Here is a 20266-nt window from a genome sequence, read left to right as displayed (position 1 = left end):
AGGAAGAGGGAGAAGAAGAACAGGAGGAGGAAGAGGAGACAGTCTCCAAACAAGTATCTGTGAGGTAGACACTGTGGCACACCCTTTTAGCCTCAGGGCTCAAGAGGCAGAGGCAGGCAGATCTCTGAATTCAGGGTCAGCCTGATCTACAGAGCAAGTTCCAGGACAGCCAGGGCTACACAGAGAAACCCTGTCTCAAACCAAACAAAAATCTTCTATAATGGCTCATTAACAGACTACTAACTTTGACTTTAGAAAAACAATTGAATGACTTAGGTATATCAGCTAGGCCAGCCCATCTTTTCATATCCACCAGCCCACAAACTGAGAAAGAAACCAAGAACCACTTTCAAAATATGTCTAAGAAAAATTATTTTTACCTGTAAATTGTTTTCTGTGACTCTGTTCCACCAAACCATATTGATGGGTACTCCTGATTTACACCTGTCGGCAAGGCAGCCAATAGGGTTCTTTGCTTTTCGTGCCTGTGATCCCATCGGAACTAGCCTCTCCTCCAGCATCCCCAGGCGATACTTCCTTGGCTAGGAGAAAGAAGGAAAGAAACCGAGCCACTCCTAACATCCCCACACTAATCTAACCTAATATAATCATTAGGAAGGTGGGATAGGAAACAAAATCGCTAGGAAAGTCCTAAGTTTATAACACCCAACATCTCCCACCCCACCAGACCACACAGTACTCACTGGCTGATCAACGTCACATAAATAACCAATGTTGTAGAGAATTACCTGCTTGTATAACCTCATGAACAAAAATTACCTTAGCAAGGTGAATGCTTTATGTAACTTCCCAATGAACTTACCTATTCTCACTGAAATATGGAAAAATGGTTTCAGGGACACAAAATAGATTTAAAAAAAAAAAAAAGAACAAAAAACGGAAAACACCTCTCCAATCTTCTTCAGCAATTCATCTCACTATCTTATTTCCTGCTCACAACCACTCCAATTAAAGGAAGCAACTAATTGCTAATCATTCTGTAAATTATTTTAATTCTGTGTACGAGAGGCTGGAATATGGCAGTTACTCTAAAACAGGCAAAGCAAGATACTGAAAAAAACTGAAATAATATAGACTAAATTTTAAAAAACTAAACAGTACAATAACAAAAACTTCACAGGTTTTATAGTAACCTGAACAGACTAATAGCAAAAAGCAAGTAAATTGTGCAACAAAATGGCAAACTCATTTGTCAGCATACTAATAAAATTAGTACAACACCCTCCCAGCAGCTAGCAGGGTTGTATGAAAATGTTAGAGCCTACCATCTTCCCTTAATTATAGCAAGTACAAACTACATTCATTGCACCTTAAAGGTAACATGTGCATAAATACAACTTACATAAAGATGTGTATGTATGTGTATCCCCTTCAGGAAATAAACTGTTAGATGCTTGAAAAGGTATCTCCTTAAAAACCTGAAATAAGCTCTACACACATACTTATTGCTATGCCCTGATATGTAATATACTAAGAGTACTAAAAATCATTAGAATGCAACATCAGGGTAAGATTGTTTTTAGAATCTAATATAAAGGGAGCTTATTTTTGCTGTGCTTGTTGGTGCAAAAACCTGTAATCCCAGCACTCAAGGAGCTGAAATAGAAGCATTCGTAGTGTTGAGCCAGCCCAAACTACACAGCAAAATTTGACCTTAAGAGAAGTTGAGAGAGACTAGAGAGTTGGCTCAATGGTTAACAGCACAGGCTGCTCTTTCAAAAACCCCTGGTTCAATCTCCAGCACCCATGTGGCACCTTACATACATTTATAACTCCAGTCCCAAGGGCTCTAACACACTCTTCTGATCTCATCAGGCACCAGACACACACATTGTACACATACATACAAGCAGCCAAAACACACATACAATTTAAAAGGACAGGGGTAGAATCACCAATTTAAAAAAAAATACACAATTTTTAAATTTCTAAACCCTGGAAATGCCTATGAAAACTATACTATGTAAGACAGTTCTCTTCATAAGACCTACACTAATAAGGCGAATAAAAACTAGTTAAGTTGAATTAAGAAAGAAACTATTTTACCTGCCTACCCAATAATCTGAATAGTAGAGGTTTATGAAGCTAAAGCAGCTCCTTGCATGTCTAAATCAGAAAGAATGTCTCTGGATGAAGACATACTATGTGCTTCATGGCTCAGGCCACAATCACATTTTAAGTGGAACAATTTTAAAGCAAGGTATTTGGACATCATAACTCCTTAGAAAAAGTTAAGATTAAACTCATACATTTTTGTGTTCAAGTCAATTACTATAAGGCTTTGACATATAGTGAGAATAATAACCTTATTAAACATTTACTATTAAAACTTTGTATTTTAGAAAAATCCTGGGGTATAAATTCTTTTACCTCTATCACAAATGTTAAAATATCAAAGGCCAATTAAAATCATATGGGGGGGGATGGCTTACTCATTAAGAGCACTGGCTGCTTTATCAAAGATTCTGGGTTCAATTCTCAGCACCCACCATCATATGCAGCACCAGTTTCAGGACTTCTGATCCCCCTTTCTGGGTTCCATAGATACTGCATACACAAGGTGCAGACATACATGCAGGCAAAACACTTGTACACATAAGCAAAAATGCTTTTAAAAGTCATAACTGGCCCAAACACTTAAGACAAAAATACTTCAATTCTAATCATATAGTGAAACTATATATACATACATACATACATATATATGTGTGTGTATATCTTTAAATGTTCTACAGCAATTTAAATTCACTTTCTTTTTTTTTTTTTAATTCACTTTCTTTTTGACCCAGTTAAAACAGTCAAAGCAATTAATCCATCTTCCAAATGGAACACTAGTAATATAAAAAACAATTATATCACCTTTCAGCCCCAACAATTCTCATTATAATTGTTTCTTGTTTTTTCCAAACAATTCTTACTCCTTTCCCTCTATTCCATAACCAGTGCTTGCAACTAAAGAGTTCTGTGGAGGAGCTACAACAGACATAAGCTCTTCAAATAAGCAGCCAACAAGCTGCATGGTTCTGCAGGACACTAAAAATATCTAAAGCAGAACCATTATTTAAAATAACAGAAGGAGCTGGTGTGGGGCACATGCCTTTAATCCCAGCAGCTGGGAGGCAACCAGAGCTACATAGTGAGACCCTCTGGAGGAGGAAGGCAGGGGGGAGGGGAGGGGGAAGAGAGAGAGAGAGAGAGAGAGAGAGAGAGAGAGAGAGAGAGAGAGAGAGAGAATGAATTGATTGAGATTGATTTTAAAAGTACCAAAAGCTACAGGATACAAATTAACAAAACAAAATGACATTCATGCATCACTAGACCACTGGAGAGTTAACAAAGAGACACAGATGGAAGCCTGAAAACAACAAAACACTTATTGTATCATAATCTATGCTAACAAATTTGCACCTCCATTGGCAAAGGGAATGGTTAAGAAAGAGTTGACAAGAGTGGATGCATTTCAGAAAGGAAGTTCTACATCAATGTGGAGGAGGTGTAGGCATGAAACTGGAAGCAGGTGACAAATGACTGGACAAGCTTTCTCAAATTCAGCACTACACTCTGGATAAATCTTTACAGTGGGGTGCCCAAGCCTTATTTATAAAGGCTCATACTGTCTTCCCCAGTAGATTCCTACAGCAGCACTATTACCACACTGTCGACAAAACTGTCTTCAGGGTTTGTCAAATGTTCTCCCCACTCAAGGTGCCACTGCCTCTGGCTAAGTACCCTGGCTAACATGGGGGTGAACTTAATAAATACAGAGTGCAAAGGGATTGTTGGGCTAAAAACTACTGATTACCTGAAAGCAGAGACTGACAGAAACAGATAATCAAGTGGACAGTGAGGAAGGAAACAAAACAAATGTGTGAATTTTCCTTCAGCACAAGTCAAGCATACCTTTCTCCTTCCCCTTAGCTTCTAAAACTCGCAGACAAGTGTTGAAAATTACAATTATCCAAAAATAAATAAATAGAATAGAATAGAATAGAATAGAATAGAATAGAATAGAATAGAATAGAATAGAATAGAATAGAATAGAGCCAATACTAGTGTTGATCTTGTTTCCAAACAGCCTGAGCACTCCTGGGGACGTACCATACCATATGCCCTCTAATAAACAGCTTCTTCCCTCTGTCCCCCAGCAAAGCAGCACCACCGCAGAGCCCCAGTGTCCTTGTCCTGGGCTCAAACACCCAGTAGTGCCTATAACATCCTTTGTTCTTCCCCCCCCCCCCCCCCCCCCCCTCTCTAAAACATACTTTTTTTTAACCTGGAGTCAAGATTTTCTACAATGACTAATTTTTATAGCTTACAAAATTTAAGAGTTAAGACAATGAGATAGTGGTAGCTGAACACTGTCTTACTTCTTGTCAGGATTTAGTTTTAAAGGCATCTTGAACACAAGTTTTTTAAGAGAAAAAAGGTTGAAAATATATTCTAGAGTAGAAGTGTAACAAGCATGAAGATCTTCAGGAAGTGTAGCTCAGTGGACCACACTTGCCTAGCATTCCCAAGGCCCTGTGCTCCATCCCCATCCCCATAAAAGACATTTTAGAACAATTATTCTGACTCATTCAACCAGAAGTGAGACCTAATCTCATTTCTATACAGTACCCAGCACTGTCGGGCACTGCTCATTTAAAGATCACACTGGAAAGGGTCAGGTTCTCAAGAGTCAAAACCAAATAAAAACAAATGATACGACGGAGACAGGAGACACCCTCAAAACTGAAGGCTTTACAGAAGCATAGTTTTCTGCTATTTTGAACCTTGACTTAAAATTCAAAGCCTTCAAAGCCACTACTTAACACCTCCTCCTACCCCCATTTTACAAAATCCTTTCTTTCCTAAGGATTTGGCCTGTGAGTTAAGACTGAGGGATAGCTACTCTAGTCCATAATAAAGCAAGTTAAGTCTCTCTACTTATGCTTATACTTTTTATGTTGTTTGGGGTATGGTTGTGGGGTAGAAGAGTTACTTTTGAGACAGGTCCCTGTAGCCAGGACTGCTTCTGAACTCACTGTGTAAGTGAGACCTTGAACTCCTGTCCCTCTTATTGCACAGCCACACTTAAAAAAAAATTCATTCACTCACTCAAGATTTCAGTGTCAGCTTTTCTGTCCTTAGAAATAAATGAACAGTAAAATCTGTTCTTTTTTCAAAAACATTTAGAATCTAGAGAAGGAATGACGTCCACTTGTGTAGAATATAAAAACTAGCAACTAACAAGCCAGTGCTCACAACACAGAGTCCTCAGTGACTACAAAGCAACACCAAAGTACTGCACACCATCCTCATCGACGATGACAGACCAGCAAACGACGCTGTCCCCAAACAAAATGTTTTCCCTTACCTCAAACTACAAGAAATCCCTCTAAGTGTCAAATTCATAAGCAAGGACCTCTATTATTTGTACTATGAAACAATGACTAAAAAAAACACATGCTTAAAAGGTAAGTCATGAACACAGGGCTAACATATCCCTTCACTTCATGTTTGGTGACAGTCCAACCCCATTATCTTCTGCAGTAACAAACAACCCAACATCTCTCTCCACAATCAACTGTGAAGACCATTGACAAGAATGGCCTAAGTTTACTACACACTTATTTCCAAGTAAGTATGCTTTTCCCCCACAATCTCCTCTAACTCCAGAGAGTCATTGCTTAGTTAACTAAATTGCCTAATCATTTCAGTATATTTTTACTTATACAAAGTAATTATAGAATTATTGGAGTACAAACAGGCCACTAAAACTATTAAAGCCAAATTTTGCTACACAGGATGACCATCTATGTAGACCATGTACGTATATTGACCATGCTGGCTTCCAACTTGAGGCAATTCTCTCTCCTGCCTTTGCCTTTGAGATGCTGGGTTTACATCTAGGCATGGACTAACAAACCTGAGGTCACAGGTTTCAACACACCCATCTCTATGAGGTGCCGGAATCACAATCAGGTTCCCAGGTTTGTTACAGCAAATATATACAGCATTTACACAATGAGTCATCTCTCCCCAGTTCCTTGTTTTGTTTTGTGTAGTATGGCGTTGCCCAGACTAGCCTAAAATTCCTGGTCCTCCTCATTTCTCCTCCCGAGTATAAACCCACCTTTGGGTTTTGCAGTCCGAGGATCAGATCAACCCCAAGCAGGATATATGCAAGACAAGCATTCTACTAACTGAACTATTTCCCCAGTCTGACTTTTTAAAAATTTAAGTTATATCTATATTTGCTTAGTTGAATCTTTAAATGAATCTGAGTATCTTCAAAGTTGTCTTACTATGATTTGAAATGAGAAATAATGAAGAGTAATCTTGCTACATACTCAGAAGGAGATTAAGTTTCCTAAGTGCACAATCATTAAGCTTTAAAGGCTATCATAATTGCTGACAAGTTCATGAGAGTACACCAAACATCCTACATCCACTAATGTGTTTATATGCACGATGTATGAAGCTAATGCCCATCATTGCGTTGACTTTATGGATTCCAAACAACTCTGAAAAGACACTCTCACCACTAAGGTCAGGCTCAAAAACCTGTTCTTAATTACAGTAACCTGTCTCTAAGAAAACAACTCTGCATCTTAAAGTATCTCTTAACACACAGCAATCTTAACACATAAATTTGTTATTTATCTAAACCTGAGACTCTCTCTCTCTCTCTCTCAGTCTTACCAGCATGAAGGAATCGGTAAGAAACAATAAGAGATGATAATCAAAGAAATAAAGCCTAAAAGATTAACTCACTCTTCAAAACTAAAGGAAAAAGTTAAGAACTACAATTGTCTAGTTGGTGAGCATCACATGCATGGTTGGCTAAAGTCGTCTTTACTAATGCACTCTCCACACCTACATCCCAGGAAACAAAATGAATCATTAACAAGGCCACATTCTTCCTAACAGGTACACTTCATAAATTCAAAGACTCCAGTAGGGTACATTAAATTCAAGCAGATAATCTCATACTGATCTACTAGCTCTCAGATCTGAGGTAAGAGCACCATATATTTATTAAACAACTGCTGCTATATAAGAACTAACTCAAAACTCTCTACCATTTGAAGACTGGGTGCCAAGTATGTCCAATAGTGTTACACACTGTGTAAAAAAAAGGTACATACTTCAGGTCATTTGTTTGGATATCCTACACACACACACACACACACACACACACACACACACACAGACACACAGACACCCTCCAAAACAAAATGTGCTACCTCTGAAAAATCAATAAAGACAAAATTCTCTTTCAGTCATGAATTTGAAGAAAGCTTTCTTAGAGCCATATGCACACCGTTAGTCCCAACACTTGAGAGGCAGAGTTAGGTGGATCAAGGCCAGTCTGGTCAACACAGTGAGTGCCAGCTCAGTCAGAGCTATGGAGAGGCCCTGTCCTTCCCTCCCCAAGAAAAGAAAAAAAAATTTGTTTCTTAGTTCAACACAAATGCTCACTGCACAACCAATTAAAAATAAAGTATTCTTTACAAAACAGGAAATAGTTTTCATCAGTAAGCTTTGTGACAGCGACTAGAACCAGGAAGACCCGAACTGGGCTCAAACAAGGCAATAATAGGGAGCATGCTTCCAGGGAATTATACTCTCAAGCAAATGATCCACAAGGATCTCCCCCGCCCACCCACATTCCATCCCAAACCACAGCCGGGGAGCTACCCTCTGGACTCCACTTCTCTCAGCCTGACTATTTCTTTAAAATCAGAACAAACGTTCCAAAAATCTTGGTGTGCCATGAAATTAACATTAAAGCCTCTCAAAGCTGACAGAAATGAATGTTACCCTACTGATGTTTCAGTCTTACTGACTCACTAAAGCAGGCTAAGAAATATTAACATAGTATCTACTCCATAGTTTTTATTCTAGAAGAGGGAGAAAAATTTTTAAGTGACCAACCACCCTGAGAGAAAGGGGATCCAAGAGTATCAGGATGCTCAGACTGCTCATCTGCCTAACTTACACCAACTGCGCGTGGTGGCCCTGTATAAAAACTACAGCATGGCAAGAGGCCATCAGAGCCTGGGGCAACTGTCATCACACCTCTGCTCCTATATCTAACTCTGATAAAAGAATATTTTGTTTTCAAAAGATGTGATACCCAATTTTTACATCTGTGATTGACTCCACACCAGTAACCAACAGTAACTGTACCTGCCATGCTGCCAAATTTCCTTGTGTATTAATCTCCAATCTCTAGTATAATAACTCTCATTTTTTTAAAGATTTATTTATTTGTTTATTATATGTAAGTACACTGTAGCTGTCTTCAGATCTTGTTACGGATGGTTATAAGCCACGATGTGGTTGCTGGGATTTGAACTCCAGACCTTCGGAAGAGCAGTCGGGTGCTCTTACCCACTGAGCCATCTCACCAGCCCATAACTCTCATTTTTTAAACAAGTCATAGTAGCATTTTATAGGAATTTAATTCTGCTATAGACTATAAAACTAAAATTTACTTCTTCTAGTATCTCTTACCCAAGAATTACATCTATTTCCTATTATGACCTTTTCAATTTACATACATTCTTCATCAGGAAAAGCAAACCTACCAGTGCTTCTCAAGCACAAATATGAAACCATTGTAAACCATCTCCTGTATATCATGTTCCAGTGATTTGTGTAAAATTAAAAATGAATTACAAGAAAAATGATATTATTTGATGCCACAGTAACATCAAGTCGCTACAGGTGCTTCTCAACTCTGCTGAAGCTGACTCTGGTCCCTGTGTGTCTATCTGTAATGACCAAAGGCATATACATGTTCATATATGGAAATGCTCATGGACGTTCTCACATATCTAATGACGGATGATGGCTATGAACCTTTTTAGACGACTTTTCACAGCACATGTTACTGCAATAAGCTCCTAAGTACTAAGACGTGCAGCTCTAGTCCCTAAGTTTCTCTGTGAATGGCAGTGTGAGACTTTGCTGAGGCTTCTTCCTTCCTGGTCATGGGCACCTTACACCCAGATGGCTTAAGCTTCTCCAGTCTTCACTATCAAACATCTTTTCCTTAAGTGTGCTCATAGATCTAGAGAACTCGCTGCTACTTTGCAACCATTAAATATTTTAAGTTGGCACTCATTAATGTGTTCACATATTTATAAAGAGTTATGACTGTTGGGATCAGCTCACCTGAGATTTTGTAAAGTAACTTACCTTACAGGCTAGGAAATGATAGTGAATGTCCTACTACCTGTTCTGACATTATTTTAAAGTTATCAGTGAGTAATTGTGCTACCCTGCTTAAATAAGCATGTAATTTAATTAAATAATTATAATTTGTATTTACTTCCATGGAATTGCATCATGCACATATCCATAGAAATAACACATCTTATCTCAAACTACTGAAAGAAACCCATCTGTCCCTCCCTTCCACATAACATTAAATGTCAACAGCAGCAAAGGGGATTTTCCCAGTCAGATCCCAACACTTCTAATTACAGACACTGCAAGTTTTAGAGATAAAAGACAAGCATCCTGTTTAGGATGTGCTTCTCACGGCACAAATGGGAAGATTACAATCTGTGATGGATGATGGACAAGGTCACAGGGTTAGAGGTCCAAGGACCTCAGAGAAAAGTGGTTCCCTCTATTATTACTGGTACTATTAAAATACACTCTAATACTGAAGGCCAGGCAGGGCAGCTCAAGCCTATGACTCTAGGTCTCAGGAGGCAGAAGAGAGTCACTACAATCTGAAGCCAGCCTGGGCTACAAAGCACTGAAATCACATACTAATGTTTCCTTTGTTTTCTTCTAAGGAAAAAACAAACAAGAACAAAAAACCAAAAGACAAAAAATCCCAGCCATGTGCTGCATTTTTCCCTTAAAATCTCCATTATTTTTTACTATATTTTTTCAAAAACAGATATAAATATTTCAGCTGTTTAAGATATAGCCAGTAAGTTTAATTTTCATAGGAATGTTTTTTGTTGTTTTTGTTTGTTTTTCGAGACAGGGTTTCCCTGTGTAACCTTGGCTATCCCAGAACTCACTCTGTAGACCAGGCTGGCCTCGAACTCAGAAATCTGCCTGCCTCTGCCTCCCAAGTGCTGGGATTAAAGGCATGCTACTCAGGTATCAGAAACAACCCTTTGGATAGATAACTTTTTTTTAACTAAGAGAAAGCTGTTAGAAGGACCAATAAGACAAAGGAAAGTCTTCTCTTTTCTATAAAGAGTGCTAGATAACTCATTCCCCAGTTGTGGCTGCTTTCCCACTTTTCTGCCAGGACAGCTTCCAGTGCTGCTTCTCACTACCGCTGGCATGTCTGCCTGTGGTCACCTCTACTACATCCCCATCTGTGAGCAAAGTGTGCAAAGCAAAACTAGCTTTAGTCCTGGTGAAAACCACTGAGAGATCTATGAAAATCAGGCCCAAACCCTGCGTCTCTCAGGCTTAGTGTTAAAGCATTTCCAATCACCTTCCTGCTCTTGTCCAATTCTGCTCAATTGATTATGCACGTCCTATAAATGCTCAATTGATTTTGCACATCCTATAAAATGTTTGTCTTTGAAAACACCCAAGCCGGGCGTGGTGACTCACGCCTTTATTCCCAGAACTCGGGAGGCAGAGGAGGGCGGATTTCTGAGTTCGAGGCCAGCCTGGTCTACAGTGAGTTCCAGGACAGCCAGGGCTATACAGAGACACCCTGTCTCGAAGAACCAAAAAAAGAAAAAAGAAAGAAAAGAAAAGAAAAGAAAACACCCAGTCCTCAAGTTTTGTAAGTAACTTCTTGAGGTATGACTAACAAACGCACAGTGTTGCACACCTGTTTCACATGCAACTCATCAAGTCTGGGAATAAGCTTAATTATGAAACATCATCACCTCAGTCTACCAAATACTCTATGCTACACTGCCCTCTGCCCAAACGCCTGACCCTCAAATTCTTGTTTAGTTTATTCTTAGTAAAGTCAATATTTAACCTGAGAACTTTCATTAGTTAGAGGGAAAGACTGTTTAAACACCTCAATAACAACCATTAAGATCATGGCTCTAGCTGCCACTGGGTCCTAACCAAATGACCAGCGTCTCTGACTACTCACATCAGCATGGCTGTCATTGAGACCCAAAGACATCAAACTATTCCTTTCAACTTGCTACAGAATCAGTCGTTATAAAATTCTACAATGGTCTGTAACTTCAATTCCAAACTACATCAAATTAAATTAAATGTGTAACATGAACAGGTCTTAAGACTTAAGCATTGTGGCACACAGTTCTAAGTCTAGCACTTGGGAAACTGAGGAAGTAGAGTTGTGAATTCAAGTCTAGCCCGAGCTAAGTAAGACTGTGTTATCCCGGGCTGGAGAGATGGTTCAGCAGTTAAGAGCACTGACTGTTCTTCCAGAGGTCTTGAGTTCAAATCCCAGCAACCACATGGTGGCTCACAACCATCCATAATGAGATCTGATGCCCTCTTCTGGTGTGTCTGAAGACAGCTACAGTGTACTTATATAATAAATAAATTAATTAATCTTTAAAAAAAAAAAAAAAAAAAGAGTGTGTTGTCCCTGCTCTCCTTCCTCACACACCCTCCACAAAGCAAAATGACAGCAAACAAATCCATAGGATTTTAATTAAAATTTAGTTCTAAACAGTTGGGTAAATTATGAAAAGCTGTAAATCTTAGGTTCGTTTTGTAGAGTACAAATTATGGAAAACCTTTTGAAATTTAGTCATAAAGAAGTGTAAAACATGCTAAAATGGCCGAATGTGGTGGTGCACGGCTTTAATCCCAGCACTTGGGAGGCAGAGGCAGGCGAATTTCTGAGTTCGAGGCTATCCTGGTCTACAGAGTGAGTTCCAGGACAGCCAGGGCTACACAGAGAAAACTTGTCTTGAAAAAACAAAAAACAAACAAACAAAAGCTAAAATGTGGTTAAAGTGACCTACACTGCATTATATTAATAACAGAATATATTAAGAAAAATAACAAAAAGTAAGCAAAGGATTTCATCCCTTTGCATAAAATTTTTCACCCCATGCGTACAGACCAAAGAACATTCCAGCTAAGAGAGGAGCCATCAGGAATGGTGGTGCTGCAGGCCACAATCCCAACACTGGGGAGGCTTAGGCAGGAGAACCATCATAAATACAAGGCCAGCTGGGCTATGCAAGACCACAACTCAAAAAAGCCAAAAGCAATGACAGAAAGCAAAAAGATAAGGAGAAATTTAAGTAAAGGCAAGAAGAACACTCAGCCCATAAAAGGTCTTCCACCCACTAAGGAAAATGCCGGTGCTCAGTACCCAATGTCACCTCTAAACCACATTTAGCTGCACTGGAATTTCAATCTCACCTACCTTCCTTCTCTGGGAGATGTTGAGGGCACCGAAGTCATTAAACAAGGATGAAGCAGATGAAGTCAGAAGATCTGGAAGGCAAGTCACACAGGTTTCCAGACAACTCGGATAACAAGCAAGGCTGATACAGGTTAACCTAGCAGCCCAACGCTGCCCAGAGGAGCAGCAGACTCAGGGCTCACACCTGCATGTCCAACGCAAGAGACACGAACTGATGAGGCTTAATTCAGTCTGCAGTGCTGTCTACCCAGTCAAGTACATACCTCTATGTGAGAAAGCATCTGCTTGGTTAAAACTAATAGTAAACACTTGTGTTAATACTGAGTCCTTGGGATAATAAAGGGAGTCCAAGGGATCAGGCTCGGTTTAGATTGAACAGCTAGGTCTTCAAACCGTCTATTTTAGTGTCTACTCCACAGTTCTAAGTTTATCAACAGACTTCTAGCATGCTTGTTAAGTTTTTATTTTAAAAATGAAAATATTCAATGTTACAAAACAAACACAATCCAGAGGTTTTATGGGTTCAAAGTGCCAATGCTATGCAAACATTAAAACTCTGAATTATTTCCCACTTTACAAATCAGAATTTTTAAAAACATGTAAGACATGGTATAAAGTACTTCATCTTCACTTCTGGGCACTAATAAATCTTGTATTTTTTAATCTTATTATGTATGAGATCCCAAAGCCTGTATTAAATGGCCTCACAACACAGTACATAGAGATTTTCACTTAATTTCTCTGCCTTCTTCTAGCTGGAGTTTTGTGGTAGAACTGTTTGCTAGAATGTAAAATATTTAATATGAAGTAAGTAACTCTAAGAAAGGAAAATGATAAACAGCAAGACAAAATGTTTCTATATGATATATAAATTTTAGGCATTCAAAAGGGCACAATTTCTTAAATATCATTTGGCACCTTGCAAAGCATTTAAACAATATGGAATACTAAAAATACGGGAATGCTACAAAAGTACTATCTTTCTTTCTTTTTTTTTTCCAAGACAGCGTTTCTCTGTGTAGGTCTGGCTATCCCAAATAGAGCTCCATGGACCAGGCTGGCCATGAACTCAGAGGTTCACCTGACTCTACCTCCCACTCTGGGATTAAGGGCATGAACCACCACTGCCTGAGTACAAAGTAGTTTCTAACATTAAATCTAACATTAAAATGTTCCTTTTTTCTTCAGCAGAAGACTGACATTCCTAAATAGTATACAAACTTTATATACAAAAAAATACCTATCACAGAAAATAATCAACATGCAAATTTTATTCATTATTATTTTTTTTGTTTTGTTTCTAGAGACAGGGTTTCTCTGTGCAGTCCTGGCTGTCCTGGAACTCAGTTTGTAGACCAGGCTAGCCTCAAACTCAGAAATCAGCCTGCCTCTGCCTCCCAAGTGCTGGGATTATATTATTAATTTTTAACATTTTGTTGATCTATGTTACTAGCATATATGTATATGTGCTCTCTATACACACACACTTTTAACCAGGGAACACTTTTTAAAATTAAATATAGGAAAAATATCTGGAAATATTTTAACAAGTTACTTAAATACTTATAATTTTTAAAATAATTTCGCTACTAAGATTAATCCAAAACAAATGATTCTAAGTACTGACAAAAAAGCAAGACAAATTTTTTTTAAAAAAACTATTCACACATATAGTCTACTAGAGTATGATACTTCAGTAGAAGAACTATGAAAATAAGCAGTAAGATTTAATTCATATTAATCAAGAAGTACCATGACTAAAGTGTTTAATGTAATCTTAATTATTATATTTATTAACATGAAAAGAAAAATTGGTGATTTAAAATCTTGATTAAATTTTTTCTAATTAATAATACCTGTTCACAATTTCTAAAATTATCTACTATATCATATTACTTTCAGAGTTACACATACATACTAAGGCACACAATCAAATCTTACCGTGGCCTGTATATGGCTTGGCACTGTCATTTAGAAGGCTTGGGGAGCTGCTACTACTAGTCATTCTCTGAAAAATAAAATATGCATACGAAGCCATTGAGGAAGAAGGAATTAAAAGCATCCAACAGAAAGACAGACTAGGCCAGGTTGCATCTTTCCTTTCCTTTTTAATGATGCAGGAACTGAGTAAGAAGCCGAGTGAGTGATCTTTAACTGACAAACTAACCTTCCCTCCTACACATGCTAGTACTACTGCTGAGAGTACACTTCAATACAAAGCCTCCCAGGAAACACATCAAACACTTTCTTAGTAGCCAGGTATTTTAAAGATGATGCCATAGGCCTATTTTGAATTACAACTGTGTAACTCACAATTGTACATGGGTAAGACAAGTGAGTTTCCCTGTTCATAAAATACAAATTCCAGTACTCATTCAAGAGGGTAGAGAGTAACTGTATCAAGTCAATACATGCCCTAACATCGCTCAACTTGTATTTTCCCTCATATACTGTCTGTCTGCCAAACACATTCTCTGCTTTTCTACCCCACTGCCTCTATGGCTAATCTAGAAGGTTTTTAAAACCAACAAATCCAATATATGAAGCTAACTCAGTCTCTGAAAAAGTAATCCAAGAATTTTTCAGCTCTAGCTTAAACTCTGTGATCCCAAACTTAAGTCACTTGGCTTCTTACTCAGTTTCTCCATCATTAAAAGGGGAAGCAGGAGGACAAGTTCTTGAGCCAATATAAATATAATTTTAATATATAATTATATGCATGGTAATACACATGGTATGATCCTAGAACTTGTAGAAGCAGTAGTGATCATAAGTTCAAGGTCACCAATCGTTAGCTATGCAGCAAATTTTTGACTAGCCAGAGACACGTAAGATACTATCTCAAAATTACTATACATTAATCACTAAAAAAAAAAAAAAAACAAATAAGGCATTCAGGAATAGGTAGAAAGTTCAGTGGCTAAGCTCTTGCTCACCAAGAATGAGGGCTTAAAATTGAATCTCCAGGACCTAAATAAAAAGGCAGACATGGCTTAGCTTACTGTAGCACTGTGGGATGGAGACAGATGGATCCTGGGTGCTCTGGCTGGCCAGTCTAATCAGATCAATGAGCTCTAGTTCAATGAGAGATCTCATCTCATTTCAGTATGGCAAACTGTGATAGACGAGGCAAACAACTGGCACAAAGCTCTGTTCTCCATGTATCATGCATGGGTACACACACGTATGCCATGCACATACACTAAACATACAGAAGGAGAGAGAGGTGACTCATGTTCATGAATATGCATGCCTTCTTAAAGGCTTAAAAGTCAAATAACCTAAAAGGAACAGAGCGACACTCAAACATCAGCTTTTAATAAAGTTAAAAATCATACAAAAAGTACAGACTTCTTAAAATCAGTGCAGCACTAACAGGAAACCAGTGTTTTAGTATCCTATTAATAGTTATGGGGACCAGAAGGCACAACAGAAACAAGGAAGGGCATGAGACTACTCTCACTATTGTGACTAAGTTTTCCAAAAAGGAACATTAAAAACATTTTCCAAGTTCATTCTAGTTCTACAAAATTCTTCATCTATCTATAAAATGTCCTCAGTGTCACACCCAGCTATGACAAAGAAAAAAGTCAGCTGCAAGAAGCAGAATGCATTTTAAAGATGCAAAAGCAATGTTAACTTCACTCAAGTACTCTGGCTTCAAATTTAACAGCTTTAATGTAAATTCAGAAATGTACAGCAAAATACTCCTAATAGAAAGCAAGCTCAGGAAACTGTTAACAGTACTGCTAGCTGTCTGAGAAGGTTAGCAAGCTGTTGGTTGAGTGGGAATGAGAGATATTTTTCAACATCGACAGCATACGCTGACTATGAGCATTATCAAGTAATTAAATACATACTATACACATGCAACTGATCTCCATCTACCCTCTATACATCCCACTTCCATCATTCTTCCTTAATCCTACCTTGAAAGCTCTCACTGACTCCACCCCAATGACACCCTGCATTTCACCTGTCTCTCTCACCTCTTAAAGTCTGCCCTCCCCAACCCCAACAGTGTAAGAATGGAAGTGGTCTCAATCCACCCTGAGAATACCTGCATCAAGGGATACTTTGTTTCTACAGGGCTTCCAAATCCATTGACTCCAATAAAGCTGGTGCTGAAATAGGACTCTGTGAGACTTGTGTCAGTTAAAGCACCTCCATCCATTCCAGGAACTGAAAGAAAAGGGAAATGCAAGTATTTACAATTATTTAAAAGGACAAAACAGATTTTCTTCTCTGTTTCTAAATAAATTTCAGAGTCCCATAATCTGTTACATACATGTTTGTTTGTTTACCAGGTCATAACCCAACACGAGATTAAAAAGCTGTTTTAAAACTTTCACGTTTGGGCTGGTGAGATGGCTCAGCGGGTAAGAGCGCTGACTGCTCTTCCGAAGGTCCTGAGTTCAAATCTCAGCAACCACATGGTGGCTCACAACCACCCATAATGAGATCTGATGCCCTCTTCTGGTAGACAGCTACGGTGTACTTAGATATAATAATAAATAAATCTTTAAAAAACAGAAAAAACGTTCACGTTTGCTACCTCCTCCCTGCCTTCAGGAAAAAAAAAAATTTCCCCAAGACAGGGTTCATCTCTGTAGCCCTGGCTGTCCTCAAACTCAAGAGCTTGGCCTACCTCTATCTCCCAAGTGCTGGAATTAAAGGTATGTGTCACTGCTGGCCCGGGATGGTATTTTTATACTAAGCATCTGGTAGACACACAACATGAAAAAGCCCACACTTGGGTATCTAGCTTCCTAGGCAAGTTCCTTTCCTAATCACAATCTCTGGAGTACTATAAACAGAGACCAGTTTGTCAAGTCTGTTTCTCTTTCACAACCAATCTGAAACAGTCTTATACTACCTTAGAAATCAGAGAGAAACTGAAGGCCACAAGGGCCTGCAGTAACCCCCACGCCCCACCCCCCAAAAATGGGCACAGTGTTCTCTCTGTGCTGACTTTAAGGAAGAAATGTTGAAGAAATCAAACTAGCTGGGCCACAAGTACTGTATAAGGTGCTTTAATATTCTCAGGACTCGGCATGCAGGTCTTTCTACAATGTCTCATGTGTTAAACCATAAACCTGAGCTGATCTGAGCAGTCACTGAGAAACAGTCCCCACCTAAAAAACAAACAAACAAATCCACAAAGCTAGAAATGCAGCTCAGTGGTAGACTGCTTGCTTGCCTAGCACCAAGGCAGCCCTGAACTCTATCCCCTGCGCTGCACACACCAGGCATGGAGATATACACTTAATACTCCACAATTCCATGAGGTGAGTTGAATCAGGATTCAAAGTCATCCTCTGCTACACAGTAAAGTTTGAGACAAGCCTGGGATACATGATGGATGGATGGATGGATGGATGGAAGGAAGGAAGGAAGGAAACACTAAGAAAGTAAAAATTAGCCGGGCATGGTGGTGCACGCCTTTAATCCCAGCACTCGGGAGGCAGAGGCAGGCGGATTTCTGAGTTCGAGGCCAGCCTGGTCTACAAAGTGAGTTCCAGGACAGTCAGGGCTACCCAGAGAAACCCTGTCTCGAAAAACNAAAAAAAAAAAAGTAAGTAAAAATTATAATAAACATTAACATATCCAGTGAAGAATTACCATGTAATAATTTAAAATAATTATGACTGATGGGCAGGATTTATTTAAAATATCCCTGGCATTCTGAGTCTGGCAACACAGGTCTATAATCTCAACTATTTAGGAGGCTAACACAGGATCACAAGTTCAAGGCCTACCTAGAGCTTCAACAGAGTGTGCTCAAGGCCACACTGAGCAACTCAGTGAGACGCTGGTGTCACACTTTAAAGGTACCCAGTCAGTCACAGTGGCTACGGCCTATAACACAGCACTCAAGAGACTAAGGCAGGAAGCCACCCTGGGCTACATAGTGAGTTTCAGGCAAGTCTGGGCTGTAGAGTGAGTCATGCAAAACAAGCAACCGAACACTAACAAAAATATGCAATTAAAATAAAACAGAGGGCTGAGAACCTGCCTACCCTGAGTGAGGCTGTTGGTTTGTTCCCTAGTGTGCATGAATACTCCAGAAAAACAAAACTCGACAGACTGGCAAAGCACCTACACCTATTAAAGTCTGATGCCTTTGGGTCATTATACTCTCCTCTATACTTCTACAAAAGTTTAAAGTTTCTCTTTTTTAAGGTAGTCGACAACACTGAAGTGTAGAGTCTTCAGGGACTAATCTATATATAAAGCTGAAGAGCAACTCCTGGAACAGTAATAAATAAACACGCTATTAACAGTTGGATCACATCCAGGGCAGCAGCAGTATCAGCAGAGAGGTGCTGGGAGAATGCTCTCCTCAGAGGGAGGCGCTCAACCATGCCAACTCACAGCAGAAACAAGATGTCACTTCAAAGACTTCTGTTGCTGTGGCAGGATGGCAGCCCAAGACCCACTGTGAACCACACATACAAGAAGCTCAGACCAAACTATCACAGGAGGTCACCACAAAACCTGACCAACACAACACTGTGAAGTTACAGGCAGAAAAACAAACAAAACAAAACCCTTCAGGTCAGATCTATGCATCCCTTGGGAGAGGCTGGAAATCCAGGGGTCATCGAAGCGTGCACTCGAACTTTGGATGTTGAAAAAAGCTGCAGAGTCAGGGCCATCATGCTCAACATGAACCCTGAGGAAATTTGTTGGGGTATAACCATCTGAGACAGTCTGTGATATACCAGTTACAGACTAGGACAGCTTCCATAATCCAGACCTCCAAAGGAAGAGAGAGAGAGCAGGGACCACGCATAGCAGAGAGGTCCAGCAACCACACTAGTCAATTTCATACCGTTTCCACCGAGCTCTCACAGCCTACATATTCTCCTTCATTAACACCAATGTCAACTGTTTAGGCCAGCTCACCTCTAGCCTAGCCTAGCCTATAATCACCTTGTTCTCCATCTCCTTGCTCTTTCCTTTTTCCTTCTCCTCTCTAAAGGAATGTAGACTGACCTGGTTTACCAGAGCTCTTTGGCTTAGCTTACAACAAGATGGCACTATTTTACATTACTTGAAAGTCTGTCTGCACACCTCTCTCTTGGCCAACAGCCATCACCCACTCTTTATTGTGACTACATTTTGCCCTATATATTTATGTGCCCCTCTTCAATCCACAACTAATCAAGTCTTACCATTAATTTTAATTGTTTTCTTCATTCACACAATAACTAATTGTGAGACGCAGAGAAGTCTTTGAGCTCATAGATAAGCACTAGGGACCCAGGAATATTAAATACACAGGGTTGTCCTTCAAAAGGAGCAATGTACCAGAGGCTTCTGCCCAGGAGGCTGGTGGCGGGGGGTATATGATTAACAGCCTGGTGACCTCTGTACTATCTGTGTACCTCAGACCACACTGAATCCTCCCCCAGATACTTATTAATCTATAGAACCAATCTTTATAGAAGATGTCAAATGTACTTTACAAAAAATTCTGGTATACCCATTGTCTAAAGTTTACTGTGCACCCAAAATTGAGTTATTTATCACCAGGAAATTTTTCACCAAACTGTGCTGTGCTTAAATATGCATAAAATAAACTTACTTGGGAGTCAGACTTGGAAAGTTTGACCTAACATCAACTGTTGAGTCATATTTAACTAAAACACCTCTTGCCTCCCAAAGATCATTACTCTGCTGGTCATGGTGGTCATAAGAGACCCTTTCAACTAACATGACTAGACAGTACCATCATTATCACCAATGATTGACACTTAAGAGATGATATGTGGCCGGGCGTGGTGGCGCACGCCTTTAATCCCAGCACTCGGGAGGCAGAGGCAGGCGGATTTCTGAGTTGAAGGACAGCCTGGTCTACAAAGTGAGTTCCAGGACAGCCAGGGCTATACAGAGAAA

The 20266-nt window shown here is 39.4% G+C and overlaps 1 protein-coding gene across 5 annotated transcripts in view; it reads right to left on the bottom strand.

Annotated features, from left to right (window-relative positions):
* Nucleotides 1-20266, bottom strand: part of Pan3 (poly(A) specific ribonuclease subunit PAN3) — a 118153-nt gene that overhangs the window by 83061 nt on the left and 14826 nt on the right. For 3 of the 5 annotated variants that reach the window (XM_029533695.1, XM_021186647.2, XM_029533694.1), the window contains exons 2-5: nt 16425-16546; nt 14306-14372; nt 12365-12435; nt 381-542 (exon numbers count right to left, since the gene is read on the bottom strand). In XM_029533695.1, the coding sequence (XP_029389555.1) occupies nt 381-542; nt 12365-12435; nt 14306-14372; nt 16425-16546 (422 nt within the window). The remainder of the gene's footprint in view (nt 1-380; nt 543-12364; nt 12436-14305; nt 14373-16424; nt 16547-20266) is intronic. The other 2 variants (XM_021186648.2, XM_029533696.1) reach the window with 1 other exon arrangement.

This window comes from Mus pahari, chromosome 23, assembly GCF_900095145.1.
Source record: "Mus pahari chromosome 23, PAHARI_EIJ_v1.1, whole genome shotgun sequence".
NCBI lineage: Eukaryota > Metazoa > Chordata > Mammalia > Rodentia > Muridae > Mus > Mus pahari.
Note: the sequence above shows the minus strand (reverse complement) of the source record. Positions and strands in the feature narration are given on the sequence as shown.